This window comes from Triticum aestivum, chromosome 6B (assembly GCF_018294505.1).
Source record: "Triticum aestivum cultivar Chinese Spring chromosome 6B, IWGSC CS RefSeq v2.1, whole genome shotgun sequence".
Taxonomy (NCBI): domain Eukaryota; kingdom Viridiplantae; phylum Streptophyta; class Magnoliopsida; order Poales; family Poaceae; genus Triticum; species Triticum aestivum.
The window spans coordinates 128,092,008-128,101,878 of NC_057810.1; the positions used below are offsets into that span (position 1 = coordinate 128,092,008).

The following is a 9,871-nucleotide window of genomic DNA, read 5'->3' on the forward strand; positions in this document are numbered from 1 at the left end:
ATGCCCACTGTGCTGCAAGGTTCAGGAATCCGCGGCTCATCTTTTCTTCCAGTGCCGCTTTTCGCTTGCGGTATGGAACTCGGTCAAAGCAAAGATTGGACTCCTTGAGATCACGGCGACAGATTGGGTGAATATGGTGAGTGTGAAAGAATGGTGGAGCAAGCTGGCTCTCGCGCGCTTGCCAAATAGAAAAGGTCAGGCCTCCTTCCTCATGATTGTTTCCTGGGAGCTGTGGAAGGAGAGGAACTCCAGGGTCTTCCGGAATGTTTCTGCGCCATTGGCGATCGTTGTGGGTAAGATCATGGAGGAGGCAAGGATATGGGCTTCTGCTAGTGCCAAGGGATTAGATGTAATCTTAACTCGCGAGTGATTGTTTTTCTCTGCCACTTTGTGGCTTTTGTCTTCGGACTTTGCAACACCTCCTTCTTATTTAATGAAATGGCAAGTCTTTTACCTTGTTTTAAAAAAAATGTTCCAAGAATTGAGCAGACGAGAACATCATCCTTGAACAGAACAATGAGATTTATCCATATTAATTGTTCAGTAATGACCCTTATTTATAGGGAGATAACATCATCCTTGAACCAAACAATGGGACTTACACATTTTGATTGTTCAATAATTATGCTTATTTATAGGGAGAGAACATCATCCTTGAACCAGACAATGTGATTTACCCATTTTAATTGTTCAATAGTGATGCCTATTCATATGGAGAGAACATGATCCTTGAACCAAACAATGAGAATTGCCCATTTTAATTGTTCAACAGTGATGCTTGGCCTCTCCCAGTGCACAAGTGATCAGATGAGTACACCTCTTGGGCATTGGAAGGGTTTGGTCCGTGGAATCCAACGGACAGTAGCCAGCTGAATTCCTTCCTTGGAATCTAGGCGATTTACGTAATTTAACATACGAGCAGTTAGTGAGAATTTGTCCGGCACTCAGAGGCAGAGAATAGACAGCCAGCCAGTGGCGCAATTTGCTGATGCCATGGACCAAATAATTAACCAAATGCGCCCGTCTGAGAGCGAGAGCCCCCTCTGTCCTGAACCTGTCGCAGACAATATCGACACAGATACGGACAAGAGCCATGCCTTTTGTTGGCGCCCATGAGGCCATGAGATGGTTCTATACATCCACTCTGCACCATCCTATTTGTCCATACTAATAAAAATTGTTTACCAAGTGGATACCGAATGAGCTGTGTGCATTGCACTCTTCCTAAAAGGCAGTGGAAGAGCCTTGCTAGCTCCCCAAAAGGCATGGCCTCTCGAGGCAGGGATCAGTTCTTCAGATTAGTATTGTTTCTCTTTCCATGGAAAAGTTCTTCAGATTTATATTATTTCTGTTTTTTCAAAGAAAAGTTCTTCAGATTAGTAGGATTGGTCGGCCGTACATACAGAGTGAAAAGTACTCATATATGAAATGTCAATTATGTAGAAGACGAGAAAAATTAAGGGAATTATTTGATCCAGTTTACATTGGCAAACGACTGAGGAATTTTCATGCAAAATAAAGCCACATAATAATCATATAAGAACCAGTAGTTCGCATTGATAAGGTCCAAATATAAGAGGTCGGCACCACATAATCATATAAGAACCGGGTTAAATTGATAAGGTCAAAATATATTGCGCGGTAAAACGATAGCTCTAATGAGATATCCCTGCCATTATATAAGAGCGCATTTGCAAGGCAGATTCTGCCATCCTTGACTTGAGATATTCTTGCTTCCGAACAGAGCCACCGAGCTCTGTTGTTGCCAGGACAGGCATGGAGGAAGAGACACCTACCACGGCTGTTCCGGGACCGGGACGCAAACACGATAATGGCGTCAACGACCCGGAGGAGGACCCGGGGAGCGCCGGCGACGGCATCAGCTCCCTGCAGCAGCCCCTGCTGAAGAAAAGCAACACCCTGACGGCCAACCACCTCGCCATGGTCGGCGCCAAGGTCTCGCACATCGAGAGCCTCGACTACGAGTGAGTCTTCCGTCCTCCTCTGTTCGCGCAATGAGGTTCCTTGCTTGCTTAATGAATTTAGCTGAGCTGCCATGAATGGCGTGGTCTGCAGGATCATCGAGAACGATCTGTTCAAGCACGACTGGAGGAGCCGGTCCACCGTGGAGGTGCTGCAGTACGTCTTCCTCAAGTGGGCGCTGGCGTTCCTGGTGGGGCTCCTCACCGGCGTCATCGCGTCGCTCATCAACCTCGCCATCGAGAACATCTCCGGCGTCAAGATGCTCCACATGGTCCAGCTCGTCCGGGACAAGAGGTACTGGGCCGGCTTCTTCTACTTCTCCGGCTTCAACTTGGCGCTCACGTTCGTCGCCGCCGTGCTCTGCGTCGTCTTCGCCCCCACCGCCGCCGGCCCGGGCATCCCCGAGATCAAGGCCTACCTCAACGGCGTCGACACGCCCAACATGTTCGGCGCGCCGCAGCTCATTGTCAAGGTAATAATTAAGCCTTGATTTGATTTCATTCTTCTTCCACGACGCGACAACTCGAAGCTGCAAGACAGATATTAATGGATGGTATTGTCATTGGTATGTCAGATCATAGGCAGCATCTGCGCGGTGTCGTCGGGGCTGGATCTCGGCAAGGAAGGCCCGCTGGTGCACATCGGCGCGTGCCTCGCCAACCTGCTCAGCCAGGGCGGCTCCGGCCGGTTCCGCCTCCGCTGGAAGTGGCTGCGCTACTTCAACAACGACCGCGACCGGCGCGACCTCATCACCTGCGGCGCGTCGTCCGGCGTGTGCGCGGCGTTCCGGTCGCCCGTGGGCGGCGTGCTGTTCGCGCTGGAGGAGGTGGCGACGTGGTGGCGCAGCGCGCTGCTGTGGCGCACCTTCTTCAGCACGGCCACCGTGGTGGTGGTGCTGCGCGGCTTCATCGAGGTGTGCCGCGGCGGGCGGTGCGGCCTCTTCGGCGCGGGCGGGCTCATCATCTTCGACGTCGGCGACGTCACCGTCCGGTACCGCCTGGGCGACCTCCTCCTGGTCACGCTCGTCGGCGTCATCGGCGGCGTCCTTGGCGCGCTCTACAACCACGTCCTCCACATGGTGCTCCGCCTCTACAACCTCATCAACGACAAGGGCCGAATGGCGAAGCTGGCGCTGGCGCTGGCCGTGTGCGTGTTCACGTCGGCGGGGATGTACGTGCTCCCCTTCGCCGTGCCGTGCACGCCGTGCGACCCGGCGTTCGGCACCGCGTGCCCGGCCACCGGGAGGAGCGGCAACTTCAAGCAGTTCAACTGCCCGGCCGGGCAGTACAACGACCTGGCCACGCTCCTGCACGCCACCAACGTGGACGCCACGCGCAACATCTTCTCCACGGGCACCCCCGGCGAGTTCCGGCTGGACTCGCTGCTCATCTTCTTCGCCATCTACTGCGTGCTGGGGCTCTTCACCTTCGGCATCGCCGTGCCGTCGGGGCTCTTCCTCCCCATCATCCTCATGGGGGCCGCCTACGGCCGCATCGTGGCGCTCGTGCTCCAGAGCACGGTGGCGGCGAGCATCGACCACGGGCTCTACGCCGTGCTCGGCGCGGCGGCGCTCATGTCGGGCTCCATGAGGATGACCGTCTCGCTCTGCGTCATCTTCCTGGAGCTCACCAACAACCTGCTCCTGCTCCCCATGACCATGTTCGTGCTGCTCATCGCCAAGACCGTCGGCGACGCCTTCAACCCCAGCATCTACGAGATCATCCTGGACCTCAAGGGGCTTCCCTTCCTAGAACCCAAGCCGGAGCCATGGATGAAGGACCTCACCGTGGGCGAGCTCGCCGCCGCGAAGCCGCGCACCATCAGCCTCCAGGTGGTGGAGAAGGTGTCCACCGTCCTCGAGGTGCTGCAGAACACCGGCCACAACGGGTTCCCCGTGGTGGACCGGCCAAGGCCCGGCCTGTCGGAGCTGCACGGGCTGGTCCTCCGGTCGCACCTCGTGGCCGTGCTGAGGAAGCGGTGGTTCCTGGCGGAGAAGAGGAGGACGGAGGAGTGGGAGGCCAGGGAGCGGTTCTCGTCGGTGGAGCTCGCCGACAAGAACTGCAAGATCGACGACCTCGAGCTCACGCCGGAGGAGCTGGAGATGTACGTGGACCTCCACCCGTTCACCAACACGACGCCGTACACCGTGGTGGAGACCATGTCGGTGGCCAAGGCCGTGGTGCTGTTCCGCTCCGTCGCGCTCCGGCACATGCTCATCATGCCCAAGTACCAAGGCCCCGAGGTGAGTCCAGTCGACTCCAATGGCTTTTCAAGCATCATCAACCTGTTCTTGCACATTTGGATCTGATGATGGATTGATTTTGGCGTGCAGATATCTCCGCTTGTGGGGATCTTGACGAGGCAGGACCTGAGGGCGCACAACATCCTCGGCGCGTTTCCTCACCTGGCGAAGAAGAGCAAGACGCACTGAAGCTCAAGCTGAAAGCTACTAGCACCATTTTTGTCGATATGTTTCCCGTCTTGAAGATTTGAGCACATGACTCACTTGTCTCACCATTTTTTACGCTTTCTTTTCTTCCTTCTTTTTCTTTCTAACATTTGAGTACATGATTTGTTTGCTTTGCTGCCCATGTAAAATCACGCGTACACGCGTCCAATACACACACACACACACACACTCATGAAGTCATGATGCAGTAAGTAGTTTTTTCTAATGTTTCAGAAAAAAAATTTGGAAAGCGAGATGTTCCAACGTCTGAGTTTTTTGTTTTTTTAATCTTTTTGGCGCCTCTGTCGGATTTCGTTGTCAGCATTGACATCCGCCTACGAACACGCGATCATGCGTGCACACGCACAATTGTTTAAGCTGTATATGCTAGAAAGAATATTCAAAAAAAGTTTTCGATCTTGCTTGGATCAATGGAGTGTGGAGTTGGTTCCCACCTATTCCCAAATAGGTGGCATATAAACTAAGTTGAAAAGTTAATTATTTTGAATTAAGAACATATAATGAAGAAAGTATCAAGAACTTGTGTAGATTTAATACAAGGACTACAAAATAGAATTTGGTGTTGGTCCCCACGCGACAGCATTGCCCTTCTTGCCGTGGCATTGCTCGAAGCTTCAAGAAGAGCGAGCGGTTGATGATGGCGCAGTGGTCGTCTCTTGTCGACTATATGGTGAGGCGACATGATGACGGTGATATAAATGGGGGTTGGCGTTGGTTTTCGTCTGCGTCGCCACGGCGCAGGGGTTTCACTTTTGCCGTGGCAATGGCAACCATCAATGTCAGGTTTCAATTGTATCAGTATGACAACAAAGCAGTTGTATCATATGACAAGTCACAACCGAAGCAAAAAAAAAATGCAGCATATATTTACCACTTTAGCTACTTGTAAGTCGTCTGAAAATAGTTTTTGTGTCAGTCCGAGAAGGAGCCACTTGAGGGAAAGAAGAAGCTAATGCCGGATCGCCAAAGATGCCCTTTGGGTCTATCGTAGGGTGGCAGGTGACCCCATTATCTATCTTAGGTATGTGCATGTGTGTGTTGAGACGGGGGAGGGGGGGCAGGGCAGGGCGGCGAGGTTGGTGCGGGAGCGCCACTAGCCACAGGCGGTGGCAGGCAGTTATGCCGATGGTAGATCGACAGTTCGGGGTAGAAGATGAGCAGGAAACCATTTCAGAGGTTGAAGAAACTGATCTGGCCATTCATCTTACATACGATAGCTCATAACGATCGACTGACCCAAATTCGTTTTTCAGTCACCTAACATCTAAGCCAGTCCCTATATTTACATGACATCAGCACGTAGTTTTTGGTTATCCTAATCAATGCCTAGCCCTGCAACAAGCCACCACATTATTCCGTACATAAATAGCAGTTACAGGCACTGGTAAAAGGAACATCAGCTCATCAAGTCCTTCTCCTAGCCCTCGATTTCTTGCTCGTTGCGCTGGATCTGGGTGTAGCTTTTGTTGCAACGGCAGCAGATGGATCAGGAGCAGAGGCGCGTTCCCCTGCCAGTTGCCTGCACATTCGGAAACAATGAAACAAATTGTCCGATCAGAAATTCTCAGCTGCTTGTGTACATTATCAAACAGGTAAATATTGACTTGGCTGATATTCAGTTCGGCTTCTGGTCACAGGTCAGGTGCTTTCATTCAATGCGGGAGAAGTATTTAGATGGCGTCGAAAGCTCGGTCGGTGGTCTAACCTGCCGACCTCCTCAACCCGCTCTAAGAAAGGGTCGACACTATCCATGTAGGTGTTAAACTGCAGAAATAACCAATATGTGAGCGGTTATAGATACATTTAAAATGAAGCATGCTTTATTGATGGTTTTACGAAGCAGTCTTCTAACTCAGTTACTCAGACATACCGCCTTCACAATGTTGTTGAATTTTGTATGAATTTTCTGCTGTTGTGCTGTGGCACTGGTCCTTGCAGAAGCAGTTTCAGCACATAGCTTCGAAGCCTATGTGGTGACATAACAAAATGCAATATGTCAGCTATTTATGGAAGGAAAAAAAGATACAATTAACAAACAACAGTAACTAAATCTGCAGGCTTTAACAGTCAAAGAGATTGAGAGCTAGTATCGTGTTTCTGTATGAACAGTGGCAATAGATATTAATAAGGCCTCAAAAGAATCACCATAGGACGTGTACATGCAAACACCAAAATTAACGACCTTTTCCCATTTTAAAAGGACATCAAGTTCAAACAAGCCATAACTTCAGAATAAAGAACATCACCTTCGCTATCATTGCCTCTACTTTCTTTTCTCTAGGTTCAAGGCACTGCAGTTTAACCTCAATCTCAGAGCTCAAAGCACCCAGCTTCTGACTTTCATCTGCTATTATTTGATTCCTTTCTTTCACTTTCGCCTTGAGACGCTCCTCCATTTCATGTACTGGTTGGAAGGGATTCATGGAACAATATGAGGGAAACAGTAACTCTTAGAAAGAGAGGAACATATAAAATATATTTTACAAACTAGAAATATAACCTTTTCCTTTCCGCTCAACAATTTGTGCTTCAAAGGACATAACTGAGACACTTTCATCATTAAGCTTAGCCTTACGAGTCTTAACTTCCTTTTCAACTGTTTTAGCAGCAGCAAGCTAGCAGCAACAGAAAGTAGAAGAGTTAGCCCAGTCTCATCATTCAATCAATCCAGCTAAAGAATTCAAGCATGCTTTGCAGCTATTCTTACCTGTTCATGTACATCCTGGATTTTAGTGTGTTGCTTCACCAGTTTTTCATGAGCCTGCGATACAGAGATACTTTAAGATGCAATCACAGGGTATCAACTGGTGAAGCATAAGTAGGAACAGCAGTAAGTGCCATTCTGATACAAGCTAGCACCACCAACAGCTGTAACAGACAGAATCCGAAATATCGCAGATATATCATACGAGGAAACTAAATTGTCCTGGGAGATACATATGTAGCTGATGTTTTTCTTAATCAAATTCCATGGAAGTCTGAAATCAATTGTAAGTAAAACAACTTCTGGAATTGGCATATTCTCATGAAAAGTGGAACTGGAATACCTTATTGCGTATCTCCAAAGTGGCAGTTTTCTCTTGAGCATTTTGTGTTGCTATTTTCTCAGACTCCTTCAACTTAGCACGGGCTGATCTCTTCTCTTCCAAGGCCCTCTTTAATACGACATAAAATCCACAATCAGGTATGCAGACTCACACAGACCCCTTATGATGATTGAATTCAGTAAATCACAGGTAGCAAGTCAAATAATAGGAGTCCAGCCCCTCCACGAGCCGAATTGCATGGAAAAATTAATGTAGCAATTTCCGGTCAACCAGGACGTTTATGCAGATATGCAGTCACCTAGTACTAGGCAGGTTATGCAGATATGCATGGAAAAATTAAAGTAGCAGGTCAACCAGGCCGTTTATGCAGATATGCAGTCACCTAGGCAGATTACAAGACCGGGTATAGGTAATTTATCGTATAGTCACAACATCAGGTCACTGGACAAACTGTACCAAATTTCTGAACCTTACCTGCTACTACAAATAAATAAAAAATGAAAAAGGTCTCACCTGAACCTTCTCTGGGGACTTTACTAACTTGGACCTCAATTTGGAGTTTTCTTGGGCATGTTTAGTCAACTCAAAATCAGCCTGGGTAATCTGTAGCACGAAACATAGATGCAACAAATATACATTATGCAGTGAGCTGTTGTTTTTCCGCAGAATATCAAACAATCAGCTTAAATTGGTGAGCACAATATATCAGATGTTCAATATCCTCACAAGCAGATGTCAAGAATCAAGAGTAAATGGTGGCTATAAAAGTAACTAAAACAGATTGTGCAGAGAGTTCACTTTTCAGATGGTAAGTTGTAGATGCCCTGGTCCTATGTGGGCTGGAGCTCTTCTACCCTACGAAGGGAGGATGGAGCTTATGGCTTCTCAAAGTTAAGATGGAACAGGAGATGTATTAGGTAGGGCCAATAGCTCCTGGTCCAATGAAATCTGTGGCCCTATAAATAAATATAGCACTTAATGTTGCAAGTTATAACTGTTCACAGTTAATGCACCTTGTTGTGATTAGGGCTTATACTTTTTCAAGCTAGTTTGAACTCCAATCTAGTTTGATTTGGCAGATCTCCTGCTTTCAGGTTTCAGAAAGGATGCTAGGAGAGCTCTGGCTTTATTGCATCAAAACCAGCTCGAGATTCATCTAGGAACATACTTGGAGGCAAGGTTTTTGACCAAGTAACTCTAGCTTTGATCTAGAATGACAGAAGCAAAGACACGCCAAATGCACAAGGCTCAATAGGTTGCACCACAACTACACAAGGCTGTTTATATTTGACCTAATATGCTAATGTGTGTTGTATTTTAATCAGAAACTCATAGACCATGTAGCATGTTTGACTCTCTGTATAAATTATACTTTATTTGTAACTCATGATGCCAGAAATCCACAGACAATAATTTGTTTTTTGGATGGAGAGCGATACTACAGGAAGACATCATTCTAATTAACTTAGTTGTATATATAGCTTTGAGAAAATTACAATGAACGGAAGGGCTTTACAACGCTGTAAAATCATTAGAAGAATTCTACAATATTGTAAGACAGTTCGGAGCTGAAGTGGAGGTTCAAGTAGACCTATACGACGAGTGAAATGTCACGTACAGAACGAAAACTGCTAATCATATGTCGTGACGTGTTCCAACCACATTGAACCTAATCATAGGATTAAAATAGAGTTTTGGACTCATGGAAGAAATAAAAGAAATCATGCTGACACAGGGTAGGAATCAGCACACCTTCCTGTGGATCTCCTCTTTCGCGTCACTGATGGATGCGGCTTTTGCTCGCAGGGCCAGTTGCTGCTTGTTGTAAACCTGAAGTTTCTGCTGCAGAGCATTGACGTCCGCTTCCAGCTGCTGGGCCATGGGCTCCTCCATCTGCTCCGCGAGCTCATGATCTGCAATCTCCTTCTGAAGCTGCACGAGAGAAACGAGAACACAACACTAAGAATCGCTGGTCGCCCTGTGGGCATTTCCACGAACAGGAGAGCTGCATAAACTGTGAACAGGGAAGACCTGGGCGATCCTGGCCTTGAGCTCCAGGCCGCGCTCGTGGTAGTCGGAGGACTCGCTGACGATGGACTGCAGGAGTTCCGTCTTGTCGTGCCTGTAGAGGAGGAAGTTGATGAGGGCGCTGAGGACCTCGACGACCCGGCGCGGCGTCGGGTGGGTGAAGTCGGCGAGCGTCAAGTCCCTGTAGTGGATGGACTCGAGGAAGGTTTGCGACTTGTTGTAGAGGCGCAGCAGCCGGATGGCCTCCTCGTGGTGCTCCGGGTTGTCCAGCGCCTCCAGCTCGCTGAACCCTAGCTGCTCGTCCTCGCCGTCCCTGCGAAATCCGGCCTGCTGAGCGGGCGGG

The 9,871-nt window shown here is 48.7% G+C and overlaps 2 protein-coding genes across 2 annotated transcripts in view; one reads left to right on the forward strand and one right to left on the reverse strand.

Annotated features, from left to right (window-relative positions):
* Positions 1-1,730: 1,730 nt before the first annotated feature.
* On the forward strand, positions 1,731-4,849 carry LOC123136114 (chloride channel protein CLC-a). The gene is made up of 4 exons (XM_044555409.1): positions 1,731-1,985; positions 2,077-2,455; positions 2,558-4,225; positions 4,316-4,849. The coding sequence occupies exons 1-4, from the start codon at positions 1,777-1,779 to the stop codon at positions 4,412-4,414; spliced, it is 2,355 nt and encodes a 784-aa protein (XP_044411344.1). The 5' UTR covers positions 1,731-1,776; the 3' UTR covers positions 4,415-4,849.
* A 781-nt stretch (positions 4,850-5,630) lies between these two features.
* LOC123136115 (kinetochore protein NUF2 homolog) overlaps positions 5,631-9,871 on the reverse strand; it is a 4,881-nt gene continuing 640 nt past the window's right edge. The window contains exons 2-11 of the mRNA XM_044555410.1: positions 9,532-9,841; positions 9,253-9,432; positions 8,014-8,103; positions 7,501-7,608; positions 7,161-7,214; positions 6,954-7,068; positions 6,700-6,857; positions 6,324-6,419; positions 6,159-6,217; positions 5,631-5,972 (exon numbers count right to left, since the gene is read on the reverse strand). Coding sequence (XP_044411345.1) covers positions 5,858-5,972; positions 6,159-6,217; positions 6,324-6,419; positions 6,700-6,857; positions 6,954-7,068; positions 7,161-7,214; positions 7,501-7,608; positions 8,014-8,103; positions 9,253-9,432; positions 9,532-9,841 — 1,285 coding nt within the window. The 3' untranslated portion in view covers positions 5,631-5,857. The remainder of the gene's footprint in view (positions 5,973-6,158; positions 6,218-6,323; positions 6,420-6,699; positions 6,858-6,953; positions 7,069-7,160; positions 7,215-7,500; positions 7,609-8,013; positions 8,104-9,252; positions 9,433-9,531; positions 9,842-9,871) is intronic.